This window comes from Chondrus crispus, genomic scaffold (genome assembly GCF_000350225.1).
Source record: "Chondrus crispus Stackhouse genomic scaffold, scaffold_54, whole genome shotgun sequence".
Taxonomy (NCBI): Eukaryota; Rhodophyta; class Florideophyceae; order Gigartinales; family Gigartinaceae; genus Chondrus; species Chondrus crispus.
Window position 1 is genome coordinate 334,380 of NW_005178519.1, and position 25,273 is coordinate 359,652.

The window sequence follows — 25,273 nt, forward strand, 5'->3', positions numbered from 1 at the left end:
GCGGGAACGGGGAGGACGCCGGTACGCCCGAGCGGTTCGACGCCTCGACGCCCCGGCGCGGTACTGGGTAACGATCCAGTACCGACGGGCGGTGGCGGAGCCGGCTCGTGGGCGTACCGCGCGCGTCCTCAACCCGCGCTCGGTGCCGCTTCTAAGGTAATTAGCGAGCGTTACCTTAGAATAAGGGGGAAGTTGGACCTTGACGGTCGGTGGGTGACAAGTCCGTGCTTGTCCTCCTCCACCCCGCCCGATCCGCTCCATATTTAATATACAAAACAATATATAACACTACAGTACCGAAGTACTGTAGTGGACTACTGTAGTGCAGATCGGACCGTACTGTAATACTGTCAGCCATCGTGGCTGACAGTACACGTGTGTGCGCGCGCTTCCGTCCCGCGCGGTACACGTGTGCCTGTGTGCACGCGTGCGCCCGGTACCCGAGGGGTACACGTGGCCACGCGCAGTAGTACTGTAGATCATCGGGCTATACAGCACTAGATCCCGTTGTTGATCTAATCTAACTAAAAAGCCCCAGGGGGGGTTATACTACACTTTTCAGCTCGAGGCGCAAATTTATCGGTGCGCCTTGGCTTCGGGATATGAACATATGCTACTGAACCGAATTTGCGAATGTGCCCGAGTTTAGGCTTTCTTCCAACCACGGCCTCGTAAGGAGTATTATCAGGAATACTGCAAGCTGACGTGTGTACGCGATTACGTAGGTAGTTTGCGTGATACACGTTCTCCAAGCGCATCCGTGTTTGGGAACGTTTCCAGTGGAGGCTAAGAGAGTTCGTGCCATGTCCATAACTGTTCGGTTTAGGCGCTCAGCTTTGCTGTTGGACTCTGGAGAGTAAGGGACACTGAACTCCTGCCCGATTTCTTTTTCGTACCAGTCGTTGAGCTTCCTACTAGCAAACTCCTTCGCATTGTCAGACCGAATGCGAGCGACGCGAAAATTCCTTTCTCTACAAGCGGGGCTGCGTTCGAGCTCTTTTACAGAGTCCTGTATGGCTTTGGGAGCCTCACCCTTAGTCCTTAGAAATTTGACAATAGAAAAGGCGGTACAGTCGTCGTAAACAAGCATGAAGTACCAGTGTCCGGCTAGTGAAGGCGTCGACATTGGTCCCACAAGGTCCATGTGCACGAGGGGTTGAGTCTGTTCTCGACTGGTGGATGAGGGTCGAGGTACGCGAGTTGACTTGGCCATCTTGCACGGTTCACAGTGTGAGAGTTTCTGCACTTGCTGAAGTGCTACTCCCTTGACCATTGGGAGTGTTTTCTCCATCGTCCTTTGCGAAATGTGCCCCATTCGAGCATGCCAATCATCGGAAGACAGTAGTGAACGCGGAGAGTGCGTCTTTTCCGGGCATATAGTTGCCTCATACAGCCCCCCTTGTTGGTGCTCAAAGCCTTGCACAAACACCTTCGACTCATCCCGGGGTGTCACTTGACAGATTCTGTTTTGGTTGTCATCTGTGTCGAACACCACTTTCAATTCTGCTTTTCGCATGCGACTTACAGAAAGTAAGTTGCATACCAGAGAAGGCACATAGAGCACGTCTTCCAGTCGAATCGTTTTAGTTTCTGCACCTACTGTACTTTGGCAGACAATTGATCCTGAGCCAAGCACAGCAGCGGGCTTTCCAGTGCCGACTGATACATTGCGTCCTTCATACGTTTTCAGTTTTTCAAACGCTGACCGATCATTGCACATGTGGGCTGATGCCCCTGAGTCTATGTACTGTACCACTTGTCCTTGAAAGTTCCTTCCAGAATTGTTCGAGAACATTTTACAGTAGACATGAACGAGACATCAAAATACGCGGCTTAGTTCTGCCTCGTGTCTTCGTTCGGCTTCTGAGACCTGCGCGGTGGACGACTCTGTCTGCGGATTTGGTAGTTCTTTCGACGGTTGGCTCGCTTTCCAGCTAGCTGCGGTCTGTAGGATGTGCTTTCGGGATTATAGTAGCATTTGGTCTTGTCATGACCACTGCGGCTACAAAACGTGAACTGTGCGCTGTTGTTCCTTACGTGTAGTGCAGCATTGCCCTGAAAACCAATCTTCCATTCTTGACCTTCGCACTTCTCAGCTTCTGCAGAGATGAGAAAAGCTACTGCCTCATGGTACGATTTACCAGTGGCCCGGATGATACCAGCAGAGATGTCAAACTGTGGTGACAATCCCCTGAGCAGTGCGCGGCGCTTCTCCATATCCGGTATGACGTGGCCGATGGAAGCCAGTTTATTCTCGAGGTCCTGTAGTCGATTCACAAATAGACTGATGCTTTCTTCTTGAAACATTTGTGCGTTCTGAAACTGTTGCAGGTACACATCTATTCTTGCCTCTGACACTGTGGCATTCATTTCTTTCAAAATGTCCCACATCTTCTTCGGGTCTCGTATGGAGATCAACGCGGCGCTGACAGAATTCTCGATAGAAAGGATAATATTGGTCAACGCCAAGTCACTTCTACGCTCGAATTTCGCGCGGTCAGTCGCATCAGAGGGTATCTGTTCTTCCCCTGTGACGATCTGCCATAATCCTTTCGCGCGCAAGACGAACTCGAGTTTGTGTGACCAAAGGAAGTAGTTGTTCGCGTTGAGCGGAGTGAAGCGGTACCTGGAAGTATCCACGGTCTCCTGTCGGGTGTTATCCATCTCGGTAGATACCCGAAGTGCGATATCAGAGATGTTCAGTAATGTGTGTAGCGTCTGGGCACCAAAACCTGTTGAAGTTGTGTATTTTTATTCCTTAGAGTTGCTGCACGAGACCTAATTTATACTACTTTGTATCTGCAGATACCATCTCAGTGCGTTCCAGATTATGTGAGGTAATCGGCCTCAATTCTGCTGAATTGAGGGAATCAACACTGTAACTTATTAGATAGGGTCATTAACTACGGGTCCGATTATACCGAATCCACTCTATCTTCGCTGTCAACACAGTACAGTGATAACGTGTTACGTCTTCCCTTCGTAGAACCAGGGAGGAAGAGTTGAGGTGTACAGGTGTATCCTCAACAATTTTGTGGGGTTTCCAAGTCCCTCACAAACTTGACAAGAAGGGACTCTCTGCGGCGTAATTCTACAGGAACCTTTTCGAAACCGGTGTCATGAATAATGACCTTTTCGGGATTGTACAAGTAGTGATCCACCCATGCCTGGTACATTTCCTGGATATCGAGAGGAGGGGGATGCTTTATCAAGTACTCTCTGTTTCACCAGATGACGATGCCGATAGACTGATATAAATGTGGCTTGCTCTTGATGTGGTCTTTAGAGAACAACACAGCTTCATTTTGAAACGGAAAGCATCCCGGCGGAGATGATATAAGCAATGTTCCTTCTGTTGTACTTTCCGCAAGACGACTCGTGACGTCGTATTTCTTACCAATTGGCAACACTGCACACCTACAGTACGGTTTAAGACGTTTCGTTCCTTCTTCAAACTTGTCCATAACTGTCTCAATGAGGTTAAATTCAAAAGGGGGGTTGGCGGCGCCCCCTTCAATATGAGTTTCGTTCTTTTCTCATGTTCCGACAGAGCCAAAAATTTCGTCCTTGGGATCCAAACTACAGTAGGACCGTAGTACACCGCTTTCGTTGAAACAATCAGCAAATAGCTCTGTTGAGACAGAACAAGAATGATACCACAACTTGTAGAGAGAGGGCGAGGCAATCCAAGTATTATTGATTACGTTCGAATTAAACTTTCTGGCCCCGGCATTTCCAATTTCAAGTCGAAATGAATCGCTGTGCTGTCCAGGCAACAACAGCTTGTTTACATTTCCTTTCTGTACGGCATCTGAAACGATATTGTGTTGGTAGTTTGCACCATCTTCTTGGGTTTCTACTGTTCCGTATCGATTCCAAAATCGGGAGGATATTGTCCGTGAGATGAGGAAAGTGCGACTCTGACCTCCATCGCAGACTGCTAGTTTAACTTCGTAAAATGGATGGAGGGCCCTATATCCCCTTATAGAAAGCTCAGTGATTGAAACTGTACAATGATGAGGCATTGCATATAGAAGAAAATTTTGATCGATGCCTGAAAAACAAAGAGGAATATCTCAATACGCGTGTTTTCAATCTGATCCCCACCATGCGGAGCGGCAAAGGACGCCGATAGAAGCTTTTCTGGCAACACAACAGCACGGAAATGCGAATAATGAGGAATGTGGAATGCGTATAACGTAAGTTGACAGCGGTTCTGGGGGATGCTGATGAAGTGTGGATGGCGCTGGTGGCATGGCCAGAAGGCCTATCCAAAGTACATGGTCAAAGTCAGGAAGTCATTATTCGTATTACCTCGGGGTTTGGTCGCCTGGAAAGACAAAACGAGGGAATGGCGTTGAGAGGTTTTGCCAGTTCCCATTCAGATGCGCTCTCAGGGATGTCATCTTTGGGACGAATGCATGTGATGCGTGCACAAGACCGTTACAAAGCTCAAAAAATGAATAATTATTATGCATTCAGGTATGGCATTTTGACATAGCATATGAGTTTTGCATCATTTTATTTCGAAATCACCGAGATATCACCGACTTAGGCCTGTGCAAAACCAACACCCTCGGCATCTGGATCCCCGCTCGCTGATCATCCTAGCATCACACTGAGCAACACACTTCAAGGCAGCAAGGTGTGGTAGTCTTCAAACTCGATATTTGACGCACCTGTGTGTCAGGTGGCGAGCGATATTTAGCCTGGCGCTTGTCTACTCGGGCTGCGCCGTTTTTGAATCCTGGACGGCGACAATCAAGCTCTGTCAAAGCCATGGCCGACCTACCCGAAACAGTGCCGGAGGGCTTGCCCGAAAAAGCTGTGAGAGCTGCTGAGCTGGAGAAGCGCGCGAGTCCTATGCAACTCAATGACGGGCACGACATGGTCAACCTCGGCAACCGCATGAGGGACGGAGGCGGAGGAGTTGAGAAAGATGCGACAAGAGCTGTCAAACTATACGAGAGGGCGATTGAGGATCACGGTCATATCGCCGCGATGGTGAGCCTCGGCAAACTACTGGAAAAGGGCGCGGAGGGAGTCAACACGAATGCAGTCCGCGCTGCAGAGTTGTATGAAAACGCGATCGACAAAAATGACGTCAGCGCGATGGTGGCGCTCGGCTTGCTGTTGGAGAAGGGCGCGGAGGGGGTCGAGACGAACGCGGCTCGCGCAGTGCAGTTGTACGAACGTGCGATCGAAGAAGACTTGTGTGTTGACGCGATGTACAACCTTGGCAACCTCATGAGAGAAGGAGGCGACGAAGTTGAGAAGGATGAAGCGCGGGCTGCCAAACTATACGAGCGGGCGATTGAGGATCACGGTCATATCGCCGCGATGGTGAGCCTCGGCAAACTACTGGAAAAGGGCGCGGAGGGAGTCAACACAAATGCAGTCCGCGCTGCAGAGTTGTACGAAAACGCGATCGACAAAAATGACGTCAGCGCGATGGTGGCGCTCGGCTTGCTGTTGGAGAAGGGCGCGGAGGGGGTCGAGACGAACGCGGCTCGCGCAGTGCAGTTGTACGAGCTTGCGATCGACAGAAGGGATGATGACCATGCATTGGAGAATCTCGGTCTGCTTCTGCACCACGGCGCGGAAGGAGTCGAAATGGACGAGGTCCGTGCTGTGGGGCTGTACGAGCGTGCGATCGAGAAATCGCGCAGCGGTAACGCTAAGGTCAATCTGGCTGATCTACTGAGGATAGGAGGAGACGGAGTTGCAGACGACGATGCGCGGGCTATGAAGCTGCTTGAGAGTGCGATTGAGGAAGACGGTAACGCTGACGCGATGGCGCATCTCGGAACCGCAATGCAGTACGGAACGTCCGGGGTGCGCCGTAACATAGGGCAGGCGGCACGGCTGTACACCATGGCGATTGAGAAAGACGGGAACAACGCAGTGGCTCTGCGCAACCTGGAAGTCCTGCAAAGGGGCGGGCTGGGTGGCAGGACCGGGGCCGTGAGACGACTCCATGGGTGATTTCGTCCCCAACATCAAATGCCTTCACGGGTCCGGAAGCACGTGCTGGGGGTTGAATCAGAGACGCGCGGGCACTCCCGGTAAGTGAGAAGAAGCGAGCGTGGAAGAAACGAGCATGGATGAAGTGAGAGTGGCAGGTGCAAAAGGGGACGTTTGCATAGTTGCGTGGAGAAGTCGGGGCTGGATCCAAGGCAACTGGAATAATTAACAACCGTGGCACACGTGTAAATAAGTATCATACAGTAGACTACTGTACAGTAGGCCGCCTTTCATGCAAATACCTCTCGCACAGGAAATGAGTTTGATACTTACAGTAGAAGTACTGTGCAATTGGAACTGATTGAGAATACCAGTACAGTGGGATACACGCAATAGTGCCACCCCTTGCCACATCCCAGAAGGTGCTAATAGCGGAGAGTGAAACGGAGGAAATATGCCCTCTAATGCTTACCTAGATACGCTTTAGTCACAGATAATCGCCCAGCACTGCTTGCCTCTCTCGTGATCTGCTTCCCTGAGCCCGTGCATTGAGAAATGCTTTCCTCGCGCATCGTAAGAGCATCTCCAGCGCTGCAGCTAAATCTATTCCAATTAGGACGCGTGTCAGTTTTCTAGCTGGTCGCTGTCTTTGGGCACCCCATGTTCCAAATTGTTTGCAATGCGCTATGCCGAATGCGCTGCTCGTCTCCATCGCGCGCACTCGTTAACCCGCAGGACGACATGGACTCTCTGGACGACTTTGGCGCCCTAAAACCGATGGCGCCGCACATTTTCTTGAGTTCATTGAACAGCTCAACAGACTAGCTTTGGAAAGGGGTAAGGCGATCCAAGGAGGTGTTGATCGCCATACTGAGGGACTTCGTCGTTTGCGGAATGCTGGAAACGCGGGAGACGTCCTGAATGTCCTGAAAGATGAACGAAGAGAAAAATCAGAACGACTGCGCGCACAACCAAAAGGCATCGATCGTCCCAGGCTCATCAAACAGCTTGCGCAAAAATGCTCTCTTCATTTACAACGCAAGGTTCGAATCAGTGCGTCTTTCGTGGCCCTCTCTGTGCCAAGTCTTGCGCCCTGGCTCTGGCCCTCGCCTTTGCCCTCCCCCAATTCTAAACTAACCTTGGAATCATTTCCTTGTTCCGTGCCCCTCCCTGTCCCAACCCCCTCCCGCCCTCGCCCTCTGGCCCTTTCGCACTCTCCCTCTTTTTCCCTTTCCACTGTGAAGAGTCATTTTGGAGTGCTTAAAGCATTGTGGGTCTGTTCTACATTAATAATACCAGACCTCAAGTCCACGTGTAAGACAAGTGAGATACTGTACGTGCAAGTGTGTACGGTACACAGTGAGAGGATTTTCTTCAGAGACCCCGCACCGTGCCTAATCAGACCCTCACAACGGATACGCGGCCTTTCCTTCACAGCTACACGCAGGGAAATAGATGCTGCCGGATCCTCCCCTTTTATCTATTATTCTACCCCCGCCCTTTCGATCCGGCCCCGTCTACAGTATTTCAAGCCTTCTTCCTTCAAACAAAGTCTAACGTTCAGAGCAGCACAGGGAAGCATGACAAAAGGGAAGGCCTTGCGGTTATTAAAGATTGAGACATCACACAATGACTACGCAGCCCACGGACGCCCATGACACCTCGGGCGGCGAATTTCTTTTTGAGGATGGCTGTCGTGGGGACTGCTCTACATCATCCTCACCATTCAGATCACTTCAGCAAGTCTCTACAGTAACAGTACATGTGCATACGCCTCATATTCTACGTACAGCAAGTTCGGAAAACCAGATGACTGCTTACGCATCTCGCTACGAGGGCAAACTGATGCGTCTTGGTGTTCATTCTTCGTCGGTCGCTTCAGTCAACTGGTTCTTAACCAGATTCGCATACTCTCCATTCGGAATGCGCAGCAGCTGTTCATGTTTTCCGCTTTCCACAATCCGACCCTTTGACACCACCGCTATCACATCGGCGTTCTTCACTGTAGACAACCGATGCGCGATGGCCACCGTCGTGCGTTCTGCTGCTGCCTTGTCCAACGCGTCTTGTACAACTCGCTCCGACACCGCATCGAGTGCAGAAGTTGCTTCGTCCAGTAGAAGGATTCGGGGCTCTCGCACGAGCGCTCGAGCGATTGCCACGCGCTGCCGTTGCCCGCCTGAAAGTCTTTCCCCCCGTGCGCCAACGACAGTGTCATATCCGTCTTCCAGCTCTGAAATGAATGAGTGAGCATTGGCAGCCTTCGCAGCTGCTATGATCGTGTCATCTGTCACCGGAGTCCCATCAGAGTGGTCCAGCCCGTAGGCAATATTGTCCCGTATACTCCTATTGAAAAGATCAGGCTCTTGGGAAACAAGACCCAAGTTGAATCGCAGGTGATTCAGGTTGTACTCTCGGATTTCAGTATCATCAATTCGAATAGTCCCTTCGCGAGGATCGTAGAATCGCTCCAAAAGGGCAATAGTCGTAGATTTTCCACATCCACTAGCTCCAACCAATGCTAACGTTTGGCCCTGAGATACTTCAATGGATGCCCCTCGAAGAACGTGAACGTCCGGACGCGACGGATACTCAAATCGCAACCCTTCTGCCGCCAGATGACCGGAAATTGAAGACACCTCTCCAGTCTTCTTACTTGGGTCAATGCCCGATTCACGATCCAAAAGGCGGAAGATTTTGGTAGCAGCAATTTTCGCCTTGCTCACATCACTGGCTTGACCACTGGCATTTCCAAGCATCATCCCGGCGAAGAGAAGTCCCGTGATCGCTGTCATAAGCTCGGGAAAATCGCAAAATCCATCGCGGACAAAGATCGAGCCAATCCAAAAGCTCACAGCCCAGAGTGCTTGAGATAGAAACTCGGAGATACCGAACATTATCCCGGCAACCATTGCTGACTTGCGCCCATTCCTAATTGGAATCTCAAGTGCTGCGTTATACTTTCGCATGAAGACATCCTGCACACCCACGGATGTAACGGTATCAAAGTTATTCACTGCCTCGGACGCAATAGTACCCGCCTCTGCGTACATCTTCTCCGAATCAGCGTCAAAACCTGTCATCAGTTTCATTTGCAATGCACCACAAATAGCCATAATCGGGAAAACGCCCGTTACCACGAGGGCTACGCGCCAGCACGCTTCATATGCTATAGCAAACCCAGTAACAATTGTGCTCAAAGCGAACGACATGAGACCCAATGTATCCCCAGTTACACCCTTCACCAGCGAGGCCTCAGTGGCAAGTCGTGTTGTGAGGGCGCCCACTGAGTTCTTCCTCTCATCGAAAAATCCCATTTCCTGTCTCAAGATTGCTCTGAAACTTCTCCGCCTCAGTTTCAATGTCAGTCGCTCTCCACTAATTCCCAATCCAGACAGCTGACAGAAGTAGCCGAAGAAAGAACCACCCCCAATCGCAACGAAGTAGAGACACCACTTCCGAATCTCCCCTGGAGTGTTATCTGCCGGTCGCATTATGACAAAAATGACCTGGAGTGTGGACAATACGAAGTGTAACGTAACCACATGCAGAAGACATAAACACGGTTAGCAACAAGAACAATGGAACATCGCAAAAACAGACGAGACGAGAATCAGGATAACCCAAAGCACGCCGAGAACAAATCATTATCCGTTCGATCTTACCCTTGAGAAGACAATAGACATGACTGGAAAGGCGGAACCGGCAACCGCCGCTCCAACGACTCCGATCAAGATCCAATACCACTCAGCTCGGTTGAACGCAAAGGCACGCATTAGAATACCTTTGTCGACATCCGCTTCACTTTCTCTTTCCTCATCAGATTCACCGATAGGTTTGTCATGTCGAGTCTTGGAAACTGAGTCCTTAAAGACAAGGGCCTCTTCCCTAAACTCAGATTCATCAGCGGGGGTTTGTTGGATCTTTTCAACGTTCTTCGCTTCAATCTTCTGGTGTTCAACAAGCGTACGGTATGCTCCGTTGTCAATGTCAATAAGACCTTCATGAGTACCGGCCTCCACGACGGTCCCCTTGTCGATGACAGATATCACGTCTGCGTTTCTCACGGTGCTCAACCTGTGCGCAATCATGATTGTCGTGCGTCCAGCAGATGCCTTTTCTAACGCCTCTTGCACGATACGCTCTGATTGAGCGTCAAGAGCAGCAGTGGACTCGTCCAGAATCAATATCTTCGGGTTTCGAATGAGGGCTCGCGCTATGCAAATTCTTTGCTTCTGCCCACCACTGAGCATTGCCCCACGTTCACCGAGCATTGTGTCGTACTGCTCCGGCAACTTCATGATGAAGTCGTTGGCGTTCGCCATTTTCGCTGCACGCACAATATCTTCGTGTGTAGGTTCCCTGCGCTGCATGACTGTCTTCCCCTCGATTTTGTCAACTGCAATATCCAGTCCGGCACCAAGCGCTATGTTCTCACTGATCGTCATTGCGAACAACGTCGGCATTTGGCCCACATATCCCATCTGGCTGCGCAGCCAGCGGACGTTTAAGTTGCGAACGTTTACGCCATCCAAGGTAACTTCACCTTGCTGCACATCGTAAAACCTCTCAACCAGACGCACTGTGGTACTTTTGCCGCATCCGCTCGATCCGACAAGCGCATGAGCTGTGCCTGGAGGGACATCAAGGTTGAAGTTGTTCAGGACAAACTCTTTCATAGCATCATCTTCCAAGTCGTCGATGATACGTGAGGCATAGTTGAAAAAGACGTTCTTAAACTCAATGCGACCCCTAAAGTCATTGATAACTTCACCTTCATCTTCCGTCAGGGGGTTTATCTCAGACGGTCGGTCAATAACCTCATACACGCGTGGGGCAGCCCCACGAGCTACCGCGAAAGCCTGGAATGATGGAGCGGCTTCATCGCAGAAAAAAAACAAAACAAAAACAAAAACAAGGACAACAAACGGCGAAAATTCGTCTTATCGAAAACGCAGGAGGTTAGGCAATCTTCGCATGCGCGCAAACGTAATTCTTACCCGCATTCTTCGATTCGTGTGACCATCAGCAAGAAAGGAGAAGAGGAAGAAAAGGCAGAACTCACCTTGCCCGATCGAAACACAAGCGATAAAAACGGAAAAAAAAGTGGTGAGAACATCCCCCGGATCCAATTTCATTTCTCTTACTCTCCACGCACCGAACACAAACGCAACCGCATACGTAGAGAATATAATGAAAAAGGTAACGCCCATGCCTAACCCGCTGATAACGGCCTTCTTCACGTCAGCCTTGTACGCGATCTGCAACTCCTTCTCATACCTCCTCGCCTCGCTCTCCTGGCCACCGTACGCGGTAACAGAGCGAATGAGGTTGATAGTCTCATTAGCGACAGCGCCAGCTGCACCGTAGGCTCCCAAGCCATCGCCTGTAGAAGCGGAAGCCATCTTTGCAAAGGCCCCACCGGCCAAGACGAGCAGGGGGGCGACGGAGAGTATGACGAGTGTGAGCAGGGGGCCATACACAAAGGCAACGATGACGCCAATGACAAACATGGACGTAAACTGAATTGCACTGGTAACTTTATCTCCAATGCCCGCCTGGATCAAATTGACATCACCCGCTACTCGTGCGGTAAGCTCTCCACCATCGTTCTGATCGACCCAGGTGTAATCTTGAGACATTAGGCTTTCAAAAAACTTCCTTCTGAGTCTCGCACAAACGCGATGTGCTACCATGAGTTGCAACCTGACCTGAAAGAGGGACGTGACAAAAGCGATGCCACCAATGATAAGAAACCATTTCGCGAGACTGCCAACCTCGTCAGTGATCTCCCCGATAAGAAGTGGATCGACGTTTCTGCCCGGCTCCAGGTCACCGAATTTGTCAATGATGCCACCGAAAAGGATGGTGAAAACGGGGAGCAAACCCCCGTGAATGGCGGCGCAAATACAGGCGACGGCCATTAAAATACGCTCGTTGCGCGTAGCGAAGCGGAAGAGGGCCGTGAACTTGACGGGCGGCGGTTTGTTATCGTCTCCAGAGCCATTGTTCTCACTGCTCTCGACGGGGGTCTTTTTGAAGCGAGCGAAGAAGCCTTTCTTGGGAGGGTTAAGGTTGTCTTCTTGGGTGCCCGTGCCTGTCCTGGTGGAGGGATCAGTGGCGGGGGGCCCAGCTTGGTCTGCCATGGTGAGTGGCGGGGAACCACGGGCGGGCCGTTAGAACAAACTGGGGTAGAGGTGCGGGCGAAGACCAGAGTCTGCGGTGTGTATTGGCGTCAAGGGAGGAGGACGTCTGAATCGGATGGGAAGATGTGTTAGGAGAAGGGGATGCGGAATAAACTGATGAATACAGAGACCTGTACCGTAAGACTAAATACATTGCCGCAAAATATCTTTTTTCAAGTTACGTTCTGTTGTAAACGGACTTGCAAATTTTAATGGAAAAAGACAATAATGCACTGCGCCATACAGTACCGCACTGTACCACAGGTCGGATCTACTGTCCATCCTGTCCAACCAGCGAGCCGCGAGAGCCTGCCTTGCAAAAGGCCGCATTGAGGAACATCCATGGCATTTGTAACCATTGGCTCCCGCTCTCATATCTCAACCTCAGGTTTTTCACGCATCTATTTTTCCCCATCCCAAAACGTTACGGCTGGTGTCCCTTGACATTCGCTCCACTCACAAACACAACAACCTTCTACGTAAAGCTGGGAAAATCGCGTACACATATGAGAATGGTGCTGCAAGCCAACGTGCCTACGTATAAATTTACCGGGTACAGTATACGTAGGCACGTTGGGTCGGTATACTATACCGCTCCGAGCAATCAATTGGCGAAAATAGCTTTTCCGGGCAGCCCGTGAACGTTCAGAGAGGAATTGCAAGCCCCAACTATTGCACAGTACAAAGGGTACCCTTGGTACAGTATACCCTTCAAGGGTAGCTGTTGCGCCAGATGACGATAAACAAACCTGGATCAAAGGCATTTTAAGGGTACCGTTGAATGGTACCCTTGGGTACTGTACCGTTGCTGTAAAGCGGGAGACGGAACCGTTGCTGTGCATCAATATACTGTATTCTACAGGGTACAGTACCTTTAAAAACACGGTGCATACAGTACTGTAGCAATAAAATTGCGCAGGTTAGGTATACTGTACTGTATCATCATGCGCTGGCAGTTGAAAACGTTTGCATTGCCTGAATTATCCTTATGCAGCAATCCCCCGCTGCGGGGTTTTCAATCCACCTTGGCATTTGTAACTTACAAATGCCGAGGTGGATTGAAAAGGTTGCAGAAGTTTTTTTTCAGAATTAGTGTTGGTTGTTAACAAGTTGTTAACCCAGGATTCGACTGACCAGCGAAGCGAGATACAGACTACCTCTTACGCAATACTGTACAATGTTACAAAAGTTCGCAACGCACTCCAACGCACGGTGGTTTGCAATGCAAGCCACCGTGCGCTGGAGTACATGGACACGTGTGTTTCCCTGGCTGTTGCCCAGCGGAATCGTGACGTCGATGCTTGTTGACATCAACAACTCACCATTTCCGGTTGACGTGTTCGAGATCGAGTCTACGTTTCCGGAGCAGTGCCGTACTTTACAGTAATGTATCTTACAGTACTGTTGAGGAATGACTGAGAGAGATACAGTACTGGTACCTTGCTGGAGGTCTGTCCGCAAAACACGTGGTGGGATTTTTCAAACTCGGGTTTACTTTAAATTTACGTCCAGCGAGTTTGTGGGCAAATGGAAAAAAACAACGCGTTATTTTACGGACAACGTTACTGATTGACCGTTACTGATTGAGATCAACCTTTGTAAAATCCCGATTTGGTCAAAACAATTCGCGATTTTAGGATTTCAGGAAGCCCCCAATAACTATAGTTAATGTTAACTTAGATATTGGGGGCTTCCTGAAAGATCGTCTGTTAACATTAACAGGCGACCTTTTTTTCGGGTCACGCAAGTTTGCACTGAGGATGACCAATGACCACAAAGGTCAGACCATTATACAGTATGAACAGGCTCCTGACAAACCGTATGCTTCAATGGGTTTATTCTGAGAGTCTCAGACTTGACCAATTCTTGTGCGACAACAGCTCCTTTCTCCCCGAAGATCTGGACGTCCATCCATTTGAGAGTGGCTCTGGAGTAGTTGTCTGCCTTGTGTCCGCTTGACTAATGAAGAAAAGTAACTGCAATTCAGGATCCTCTAACCGATGGACGTCGTCGAGCAACAGAGTAGTCTCTCGTGCTTTCGCATCACACAGAACATTTTCGCTTCTTAGCTGGCAAGACCACGCCAGCGACATAAATACGATCTCGTATACGCTGTACTACCGTAGTGTAGGAGAGGTTCCCAATGTCAAGCTGCAGAATACCCACGCATTCCCTTGGCAGTACGCCACACTATTCTATGAGAAATAATAAAGCATCTCAAGCATATATGGTATTCTCGCAGCAGGATATTAGCACGGATGTTGTTTCTGTTGAGCAAACACTCCTGAACAAATTACATGACCTTCAAATGCTTCCGTCCCGATTGTCTACTATATTGATTAACTGTGCAAACGACTACTCCAATAGCTTTTCTTAGCTAACATCACGCAAAGATGGAGATCTGTACCAGCCTTCCGTGCCGCACACAGACTTCCGGTCTGAAAGCGCTGTCAGACAAGCATTGCTGAACATCTTTCAAGACTAGAATCTCACAGCAAATCCTATGAATATCATTTCTATTCGTTTCCTTTGGTTCACATTAGAGATAACATTTTGGTACGTGTCGGCTTCTCAGGCTGCATCCATCGTGCAAATGAACGGTTATGGAATAAGTGCAAACGAACACATGTAGAACCTGATAAGCATGTGAGAACTAGTGACATACACCTTGACTTCAGTTTGACCGGCTTCATTTGTCCGACTCATCGCTCTTTCCTTAACCTTTCACTGGAGCGGTGAGCTCCATTGACCCACCAGCCGCCTCACTTGCGTTTCACACTAAGCAAAACCACTCTTCGCCCATATTTATTTTCGAGGCTACTCTCCATCACGGTCGTACAATTCCGCTCTCGCATCCGTGCAAGGGGGAGTCAGAATTTCTTCTGGATTTGGAACTCGCAATGAACGCGCAATCGGACCTGTCAGGTGGTGCTGAATCCCTTGCAATGTTCGAGGTGGCAATGCCGTCGGAGATATCAAGTCTTCTCAATTTTTTGGTTCTTGACGTTGTGTTCTTGCCATTCATCATTTACATGTCTGGAAAACTCGCAGGGTACGTAAACACTGACATGCTTGAAAAGCGGGGCGTCATCACAATGAAAGAATTCGGAATACCGTTGATAGGAGGTGGCATGGTGATGGCTTCGGGGTGGCGTCGCACCTTGCTCATTTTGCTACGATTTTCAGTTCTTGTAGCCGTCGCTGTGAGCAACTTCGGTCTCGAAGGGCGAAACAGTATTGGGCTCGTCACCAGAGCTGGCGATGTTCGAGTACCAGGGCTTCTTTCGGACGCGACAAATACTATTACGGGCGTTGTACTGCCCCAGGCCCGTTGCTACAAGAAGATAGATGAAATTACAACCGTCTACGGATCAGTCATTGATGGTAAGTGCTACAAGGACATACCAGATTACACCGTAGTCCGTTCCAGGACGTTTCACAAGTCTCTTAATGCCTCTGCGAGAAATTGCGTACCGTCTTACAATTGTGATAACAAACCATACCCGACAACAACGTACCGTTGTGATAGGTCAGACATAGTCTGCCATGGAGTGCCGAAGCGTGCGGGCTGCAGCAACCAAGACGGTATGCAAAAGGATGCCTTCGGTTCTCTTGAATGCCGGTCGGTATCGTATGGCCCACAAGATGATTATGCATTCTTTTCCGTGTCCACGGAAGATGTTGCAATGCCAGAAACTTCTGGCCCCCTGAAGGACTGTTTCGCACTTGACGTGAAACGTGCGGACGTCGAGAGATGGAATGAGACATATCCAAGAATCACTACCATGGTCCCAAAAGCGATCTATGCATCAGCATACGGGGCTTCAAAAGAAGTTCAGGTCACAATTCCACGTGATGGTCTCCCTCTCCCCGTGACTGGTGTTCGTATAAGGTGGGTCATGTCAACTGCATGGGTTGTTAGTGTGGCGTTGGTATTCAGTATGTGGGTCCTCTTCTATATCTACCAAGGCCATGAGGAGATGCTCCATGATGAGCGCGGTTTAGTTCAAGAAATGAGAAAAAGATTAAGCTCGAGTGAAAATCTAAGAATGATTGACATCAAGGCATAGTTTCTTTCACAGGAAGAGCACGAAATAAAGGTCGGTATGTGCCATCATATCAGAAAGCATACACCTGCGCCTCGAAGAAATAGAAAAATTGTCATGAAGAGGGCAAATTCCCTAAAAATGTATGGATCGACGCTCGACGTCGCCGCCGAAAGCCGCAGAAGTTTCGACTAGTGACAAATGCAGTCGTTGTCACGAGCGATGCACACCAAAGGTAAATTGACGTAAATCTATGTGACATCACGCTCCCTGCCACCTTCCAACATGGCCAGGTGAGTATGGAGTTTGCTCTCCTTCAAAGTTATATGGGAATTCTCATACCGTAATTATTATTGTACTGCCTTTTATTTAGAGAATAGCAAAGCACATAACTTCTATTCAAACCTCGATGAATGACTGAGCACGCCAAAGGGAGACTGAATTCATAAACGTGGATTGTTCAAGGGTCGGGGCACCTAATTCTGGAAACCAGTTTCCGGTTTCCAAAAACACTGTAGTTGCTTTTGAGAGACGAAAATGGTGATAATGAGACAAAGGAAAGGAGTTAAAGCTGAAGGTGGCCCACAGTATCGTTTGTGCGAAGACCTCGGATTTGTTATCTTAATTAGTGGAAAATCACATGGATTAAGCAGCAACGTCTGACCCTCACTTATCTCAGAATTGCAAAAGATTCATTCATTTATGCGGTTTTGAATATGTTCATAGATGAGCCTTATTGCGTTCTCCCGTGTTGCACTTTTCATACATGCTGGTTCATTCACACTAGTGTCCATCCGACCAAGCGTTATCATAACATACAGATCCGCGAATTTTATTTCTTTCAAGTTTGACGTCCACGGTTTCTATTTTTCTTTGGAAGGATGACTCGTTCTAAAATTATTGCCGAGGTTGGAACCGAATAGAAGGCACTCAAGGTCATGTTTCTATGCCACTGGTATAAATTTAGCTTAAAGAAAAATGCGTGCTGTAAGCTGACTTCTTCTTTTGAACACCTTTATGTGCACGTTGGTTTTCGCTAGAATCGACAGGCAAGTGCTGTACCTGTCGAGATGGCCTTCTGGTTGCAAAAAACATAAGTGAAGAGCCCGTTGCGCTGTCTAGAAAAAATAAAAAACTTTTGTTCTCATATGAGGACTAACGGTCCGATAGACACTAGTCGGGTATTAATCAATTGAGGTTGGCCTGGATGAGAACTGCGGATCACAGCAATCGCAGTATTTTCGGGAACGCTACTGCCATTCCGTGGACACTACTGTGTTCCTCTGCCGCAGTTCAGTCTTCATTATTTGAACCTCCGCAGCAGTTCAAATAATGAAGTGACCCATGAGTCTGTCGCACAACACTTGGTATTGCAACGGCCATCAATCTGAGGAAACGACATGATGCTGGCATGATGTGTTAAGGTTTCTACATCTTTACATGATCCTTGTGTGCTGGAACCAGGAGTATTACGAGAACATAGGCAGAATTGCAGTTGGACAGCAGGACCAGGAGGTAGAAGATCGAGATTAATCTGGAAGCCAAATCTAGAATGGAAATGTCTAATTGGCTGAGAGATTCCTTTGCATTGCTGTGTGATGCATATGCATTTATGTTCAGTTTCTACAGAACTGGACCTGCGGGTTCTTTGTCGTCGCTATGGATAGAAGTATGTGTTGTTCTAGACAACCTGTATGCGTTGCGCTATTCTCAAACCCGAGTGGGAATCCGGGAAGCTACAGATTTAGTATAAAGAGTACTGTAGTCGATCGACTTTTCAACAAAAATATATATTAAGTCATCTATTGTGTCAAGTGAAACCCATTTATTTGTCTCTGAATCCCACTTCGTATCTTGATATCTCTGGTGAGTGTATAGATATTACGTGCGAACATAGGAGTTCCAAGACACGGCTTCTCAGCTCATGCAATACAGTATATGCTGAAGCTAAACTCGAAAATTTAGGTGCATCAGCAGAACGTTTGTCTCGAAGGGTATGGCGGTGTATCTCTTTTGATGAAGACGGAATCAAAAAATTTGATCTTCCTGGAATAACTGGAGCTTCTCTCTCCCCATTTTTTACTCAAAAAAAATAGTACTCCCGACCTCTCCCCCTGGTAAATCATTATCACCATCACGCATTCGCAGTATTTGCACAGGCTTTCCAAGGAGTTTGAGGAGGCCGTTTTCATCATGCGCAACTGCCTTAGAGCCTACCCAGCAATATTGGAAAATAACGTAGGCTGTTAAGGCTAAGCATACAACGGCAGTCACAGAGGCTGGGGCAATCCATAAGAGGCTGATATCAGTGACAACTCTTGGTTCTTCCAAAAGAGTGACGTTCTGCATACGCTTTACCCCATATGCGGCGGCAAAGATTGATAATGTCGCTTGGTCTACTGCATTGTTCCATATTTCGAATGTTTCGTCCCAATGTGCTACGACTTCACGTTTCGCCAGGAATTCTCTACATTGATTCAATTGTGCCTGCGAGTCCGAAGCAATATTGCCTGATTCGCAAATGTACCCGCCCCCTTTTTCATCATCGTAGATGATTCCAAAACACGACTGAGGAATGATGCCCTGAGCATCAGCACAATCTTTGTCTTTGGATACACCGTCGCAGTAGAGATCAACTTTCTCACATTTGAATACTGTTCTTTCGCAATTCTTTGCTGTCATTGTGCAAAGATCCATAGGGACGGCTCGTTCAATACGAGTTGCGGACAACTCGTAGATAATAACGTAGTCCTTTATCTCTGGGAAGCACTTGTTGTCGATCACAGAGCCCATGACGAACCGATCTCCTTGAACTACATTGCATTCCTTGTAGTCGCGAAGAATAGTGAGGATGTTTTCTTCGTCCACTTTCAAAGGTCCCGGCACACGAATAATAGCTTCGCGCCTCACTGGATTCGGTATTGTTCGTCCCTCTATACCGAGATTTGCCACTGCCACAAAGATGACAACGGCCAGACGAACTCCGATGAGGCATCTTCGCCACCATCCAGGAGACATGACCATGCCACCACCAATGACAGGAAAGTTGTACTCAACCAGGTTGACAGTGCTCCCTTCGCTGATGGCCTTCTCATTGAAAAATCCTGCAAGTTTGCTTGACAAAAATAAGGCGTAAGAAAGGAGAATTATGTCTAAGAAAAAAAAATTAACAACATTCACAACTTCAGAGGGGACTCCAACTCGGATCATGCCAGTCTGCGCAAACCAAAAAGCCTAGTATTGAAGTGCAGAATGCGAGGGTTGTGGTCGATGAGGCCAATGCATCTGGAACTTGCCGATATCTTGGGGGGATATGAGCTCACTCATTAAATCTAGAAGAGAGCGGCGAAAATGAGGCTGATGAAATGTTAGGCTCCATTCTTTGTACAGTATTGGCTGCAAATATAACTGTAAATATTACCTCAGATGTGTGGTGGAAAGCTGACGCACAGGGAAGGAATGCACCTGTAGCAGCTCTCCTTGTTAATACAGTAATATGCTACGCGAGGCATGCAGACTTCGTAGAAACAAACGCATATCGACTTCAGATATTTCTATGTTGGAGAAATTATATGAGAGATAAAATAGATTTAAAGACGCGAAAGTGTCAGAAGGAAGCTGAGGGAGCACGGCCTGTCCGATAATAATTAAATGGGAGAAGAGTAAAAGCATGCCGCTGGTGCAGTTTTATTGAGTACCATGTGACCCCAGCATCTGGCAAAGTCAAGTGTAACTCTCCACTCTGTCTCATACGGTGAACCCTTATGCTAGAACTGTATTCTCGCGATAACTGCAACCGTTTGTTGGACGACCCTTTCATGGAGATATCGCCTGTGGTTCTCATGGTTTTAACACCGTTGGCCAGAAGTTGAGAGAAGCCCAAATGCGCTGTAGTTTCTCTTTTGCCTCTAGAGGAAAGTCTCAGGAGTGCGGATTACCACACTACAAATTTTCGCACGAGGATAGAATAGTCTTTGCAACTGCCTGAATGATGTTGCGTATCTCAAAATGATCAACCGGAAAAAATGCCATTATTTGCGCATTGTCGCGATTACCGAATAACGCGAATAGTGCGGTCAGAGCTGCTATCATGGAAATGCGTCCTTCAATAAGGTTCTCCGTAAAGCCACGAAATCGCGTGTTTTCGGGGCGTCTTTTGGCGGCGTCTTCGCTCATATTTTCTAAACGCATAATTTTCAGACAACTCGTTTGGCAAAACTCACATCAAACCGAAAACTGGGGGCATGTGAGTTTTCCACGAGTTTCGCATCCGCCTGATCACAGCAGTGCCGGATCGACCCGTCTTGAAGGAAAACAAAGTGGGGTTTCCGCTCTTTTCATCAGCACAAACGAGTCTCAGACTGCACGGGTCGTATCGATATGCGTCATGGACGCCCCTATCGCTTCATCTGCGCAGATTCCATCAACGGATCAAAGCGCCACATGATCTGCCACAAATGCCTCCGAAGCAACCGCGAAAGATAGATGAGTAGAAGTTTCTAAAAAGCGGTCCTCTCCAATTGGACCCCCCCAGCCTGTCAAGAAGACGAATCACACTGCACTTTCGACTAATAACCTTTCTATCCTTGTGGCGAGCTACAATATTGGCTTCAGCGAGTATTCGCGCAGGTGCACGTGATCCGTCGGGCGGCACCCCGATGTACAGTGCCTCCTACGATATAGTGCTATAGCGTGACATTGTGGTTCCACCCAGATAAGGCAGCACCCCAATAGGGCACTGCCAATAGGGCGGCTCGTAGTCAGAACCAAATAAAGCCGCTGTCGCCTCCGCCCCAACACGTCTGTATTTCTGATAGTCTAAACTTTCCCATACGAAGCCCATGCAAAACCAATGCATGCATGGCGATTTACCCATACTTGCACGAGCAGAAATTTCCCAAGTGTTTCCTATGCGGAGAAATGCGCCATGATTGCGTGGACGTGCATGGCCTGGTTCATGGGCTTGCATTGGTAATTTGCATGGGCCTCCATGGGTTTGCATTGGCCATGTGCATGGGATTGCATTGGGAATCTGCATGGGCTTGCATGGGATTTTCCATGGGCTTGCATTGGACACCTGTATGGGCTTGCATAGGATTTTGCATGGGATCACATTGGGAATGTGCATCGTCTGTCTCTTCGGAAATGAATGCGGCCTTCCAAAACGTCTAGTCCGGGCCCTAGTATTTACCCGTGAAAAACTTGACTTTTTGATTGTCAAGTGAACGTCCGACTAGACCCGGACATTCACTTACACTTACATTGTGGATGTCTAAGGCTGGTTTGACTGCACGTGAACTATACATAAGGAATGTCCAAGTCTAGTGTTACTGGATATGAGCTAGTAATTATGGATGTCCAAGTTCGCTAATTAAACCAGTCAAGACGATGAGATTCTGGTGGGAAACAGCGATATTGTAGCATACGAGTGACAAAAGTGCGGTATGACCAGTTTGCTGTTTCCATGTAATGATCCGCTCACCAGTTCATCGGGCTGTCCGAAAAGTCTCCACAGTGAAAGGGCGCTACACTGTACATGACATCCAATGCAACAGTGATTGGAGTCGAATATTTTCATTCAGCGGTAGTGCTCTCAAGACTAGAGCACTGCAGAACCATGCCATGGAGCGCCTTTTCTGTAGATTCTCAAGCACTTGGTGTCGTTTCATAGCGCTGCTTCTACTTCCAACTCACTTGCTGTGAAAAGCTTTGTCAAGGTCCGCCCTGCCTTTTTGTTGATGCCGTCCTCTCCCGCAAACACATTCTCTCTGGCTGCCTCATTCTGCACGCTTCGAAACCTTTCGTACATAGGCGTTTCACATCCGCTTTTCACGATTCCCACAGCCTTGTACTTCCCAACGTGCTTAACTTGGCGCAGGTGAAGCATGAACAGCTGTCCGAGCATTATCCCTCTTGTTAGGTCCGTCATCCGTTCGTTTCAGTCTTGAGACAAGCTCCGCCCCTCAATCGTCAATGCCAATGGCCGCTCCGAAAACTGCATGCATAGAGGTTTGTAAATTTACGAATAGAACGACAGTGTCGTCTAGGCTCTTCGTCTTTTTCGAGTAGAAATCATCGCATACCTCGATCTCCGCTCTGCGCTTCTCAAATGACGCTTTGTTTCTCAGCAACGTATTCTGCTTCACGTCACCCTCCAGCAAGAATATCCGACGTGGTATCTGGGCCTGTCTCATCTTGAACGCCTCCCTTCTCTCTCGTCCGTCACGCATAGAAGCGTGGAAGTCCTCCAATGTTTTCCGTTCAATGATGTAGTCTAGAATAACCTCAATTCCACCGGGATACTGTGCGACGAACCTCACATCACCACATGGTAGTTGTCGCACTTCGCAGTCGATTCCTTGAGCAAGGTGTTGACCCTTTGTCGTATCAAGTATATCTCCCGATCCCTTTCGCACGCGCTCCATTGAGACGACCACAAGCACAACTCGACATTCCGGAACTCCAACTCCAGAGCCTTGAGAGCCTGTATCACGGGATATTTTTGCGTCTAACCCAGGCGCCGCCTCATGCGCAGACGGCGTGGTTCAAACGTGTTTGTCTTTTCTGGTAGCACTGACGGCATTTTTGTTTCTCCTGGCATGGACGGATATCAATGACCATCCTACTCATGCTCTTGTCGCCACAATGTGTAATCACTAGTCATGAGGCGCTGGGGAGTCTTGTCGTAGAGCCCTCTTCCAGAGGGAGATCTTAAGGCCTCGGATTCGTCGATTATACTAGAGGAAACACCTTCAACTCTCGCCTTCACGTTGGCGCGTGGTGTGTCTTCGTCATATATTTAGACCACTTCATCCTGTATCAGTGGCTGTGGCTTTCCCATGTCGTTCCCCATAGACATATTCTCAATACCAATTGACTAGTTGTCATCTGATGCAGGTAGAGATCGCTGTGTTTCCCGCTGTTGTTTAGCTCTCGGACTTCTCGAAGGGTCATAAAGTTGCGGGTCATTGCCACCTGCATCACTGTCTTCCTCTAGAGAGATAACGGGAATCGCCTCTTCGAGACAGGGCCATTTCTGAGACGATGATTCGTATGATTTTTGGGCAGATCTGTTGCGAGGAAGTTCATTACAGGATCCTGCATATTACACATCTTCCGATACGTTGTTATACCAACCTCCTTGGAGCGAAGAAGTTGTGCGCCTGAGGGGGCCTGGTGTAGTTGCTACACCTGGGTCGAGATAACTTTTTGACGGTGCACGCTCGTTTATCTCACACGAAAGTGCTGTGATCTTCCGGTGGCCATTCAAGTCATATCTCCACAGAGCCACTTTTTCCAGTAGCACCATTTTCGAAAGGGCGTATCTGAATCTTTCGCACATCTTCACTTCGTGCGATCTCTTTCCATTTCTTCTCCCACAGCCCTTCAGTCAGCGTCCCGTAGAGCTTTTCCGTCTTTTTGGGAAAATGTTCCTTCTCGAACAGGTCTCCCAGAATCGAGAACAGAAGCGCCGCTGGGAACCTGCTCTTTGTTCGGTACTAATGTAGCCTCCTGCCGTGGCTGGAGGTTCTCCTGGGAGTCCCGGGGTTTGTCTGGACATGAACCGTCTGCCCCGGTAATGGTGTGCACAGACCAGCAGTTCTGAATTCTGATCTGACCTTTGGTTGCGATCCACTCAGTGACATTTTGGACGAGCTAAAATTCCTCGCGTGAAGTGATTCTTAAGGGATAGTGCTCGAGAGAGCGGAAAGCGCGACTTAGGACACGGGAGGTGTTGAGTGAGTCGGAGTACTCGTGGCTTAACTCACGGAGAACAGTGAGCGGACCCGCATCCAGTTCGCAGAGCAGGAGAAGGTGAGGCATCACATGGCCCCCCCGACACGGCACGAGCTTGAAGTGCAGAGTGGGTTGTGAGGTTGCGAAGTCAGGTGATGTGAAGGCATTGGGCGAGAAGGAAGGTGAAAGGACAGGAGATAAAGTTGTCCGTCAAGTCACCAAAACGCGTGTTTCGGCGGCGTGTTTCCACGGCGTGTTTCGAGTTTCGACGGCGTGTTTGCTCATATTTTCTACTACAAAATAGCAAAAATTTCAAACAACGCGTTTGGCAAGACTCACAATCTTTCCCAAAACTGGGGCATGTGATTTTTTATGAGTTTCACATCCGCCTGATTACAGCAGTGCCAGGTCGACCCATCTGGAAGGAAAACGAATTGGGGCTCCCGTTTTTTCATCAGCACAAACGAGTATCAGACTGCACGGGTCCTATCGATATGCGTTATGGACGCCCCTATCGCTTCATCGCAATGGCTCGATAGCATCAAGTGTACATTTTCATCCTGAACGACACGCGATGGCTTTTGTTTGGCTATTCAGGAATTACTTTTCAAAGCGTGGACCGCGACAAACTCTTTTCAAGTTCAAGTTTCAGCTCTACCCGCTCGTCTGCAAGTCGATCAGTCGCCCCTCTGAAATCATCTCGAATTGTAAGCTGTCCTGACTCATCGTTGCTTTAGCCTCCTTTTCAAGAGAATTGGCACATCGCTCTTCGGCATCCTCAACCCTCTTTTGCAATTAAATTCTTCTTTGTTCGACAGCAGAGTCTTCTGCTGCCTCCAACTGCTCAATAGCTATTTGCAAATTTTCCTCCACTTTGTGATGAGTTTCAGCCAAGAATTCACTCTCTCTTGTGCTATTTTCAGCTACATCACATGACTCTCTTAGTCTTGCACATTCGTTTCTAGTGACTCAACCTGCTTTATTAGCTCTCATAGTTCAGAACTTAAACGTTCCACATCACGCTTTCTTGCTTGAGTTGATTCTACTTTGAGAACTCTCAACCTGCAATGTGATTCCTCGAGGTCTTCCTCTAGGTTTGTCACCTGGTCTGCACGAGCCAGCCTCTTCTCCGCGATCAACTTTGCCGGTGCGACGGCAGCGACGCGCGTGTGGGGCAGGCGCACCGCGGGCGTGTGGCACGTCCACGCGGACGACGGAGTCGTGGGCGCAGCTGTCGCCGTGCGGGTGGAGACGCTTCTGCAGCGCGAGCTGACGTCCGGAAGTAGTGAAAAGCGGAACAGGAGGTTACGAAGAGGGGGGAGGCTGGGCTGCAGGAGTTGC

The 25,273-nt window shown here is 48.8% G+C and overlaps 7 protein-coding genes; 3 read left to right on the top strand and 4 right to left on the bottom strand.

The window, feature by feature from the left end:
• Window positions 1–4,613: 4,613 nt before the first annotated feature.
• Window positions 4,614–4,889, bottom strand: CHC_T00006924001 (hypothetical protein). The gene has a single exon (XM_005710204.1). The coding sequence runs from the start codon at window positions 4,887–4,889 to the stop codon at window positions 4,614–4,616; it is 276 nt and encodes a 91-aa protein (XP_005710261.1).
• Window positions 4,890–4,908: 19 nt separating this feature from the next.
• On the top strand, window positions 4,909–6,454 carry CHC_T00009291001 (Sel1-repeat containing protein). XM_005710205.1 is given in 2 exon segments: window positions 4,909–5,985; window positions 5,986–6,454. 1 exon segment carries the CDS (start codon window positions 4,909–4,911, stop codon window positions 5,983–5,985), a length of 1,077 nt encoding a protein of 358 aa, XP_005710262.1. The 3' UTR covers window positions 5,986–6,454.
• Window positions 6,455–6,897: 443 nt separating this feature from the next.
• CHC_T00006925001 (hypothetical protein) lies at window positions 6,898–7,101 on the top strand. The gene has a single exon (XM_005710206.1). The coding sequence runs from the start codon at window positions 6,898–6,900 to the stop codon at window positions 7,099–7,101; it is 204 nt and encodes a 67-aa protein (XP_005710263.1).
• A 195-nt stretch (window positions 7,102–7,296) lies between these two features.
• Window positions 7,297–11,724, bottom strand: CHC_T00006926001 (hypothetical protein). XM_005710207.1 is given in 5 exon segments: window positions 7,297–7,823; window positions 7,824–9,473; window positions 9,630–10,843; window positions 11,030–11,670; window positions 11,708–11,724. 4 exon segments carry the CDS (start codon window positions 11,722–11,724, stop codon window positions 7,824–7,826), a joined length of 3,522 nt encoding a protein of 1,173 aa, XP_005710264.1. The 3' UTR covers window positions 7,297–7,823.
• A 135-nt stretch (window positions 11,725–11,859) lies between these two features.
• On the top strand, window positions 11,860–12,144 carry CHC_T00006927001 (hypothetical protein). The gene has a single exon (XM_005710208.1). The coding sequence runs from the start codon at window positions 11,860–11,862 to the stop codon at window positions 12,142–12,144; it is 285 nt and encodes a 94-aa protein (XP_005710265.1).
• A 2,832-nt stretch (window positions 12,145–14,976) lies between these two features.
• CHC_T00006928001 (hypothetical protein) lies at window positions 14,977–15,177 on the bottom strand. The gene has a single exon (XM_005710209.1). It carries the CDS (start codon window positions 15,175–15,177, stop codon window positions 14,977–14,979), a length of 201 nt encoding a protein of 66 aa, XP_005710266.1.
• A 6,981-nt stretch (window positions 15,178–22,158) lies between these two features.
• Window positions 22,159–22,620, bottom strand: CHC_T00008921001 (Crossover junction endonuclease mus81). Its single transcript, XM_005710210.1, has one exon. The coding sequence runs from the start codon at window positions 22,618–22,620 to the stop codon at window positions 22,159–22,161; it is 462 nt and encodes a 153-aa protein (XP_005710267.1).
• Between the last annotated feature and the right edge of the window lie 2,653 nt (window positions 22,621–25,273).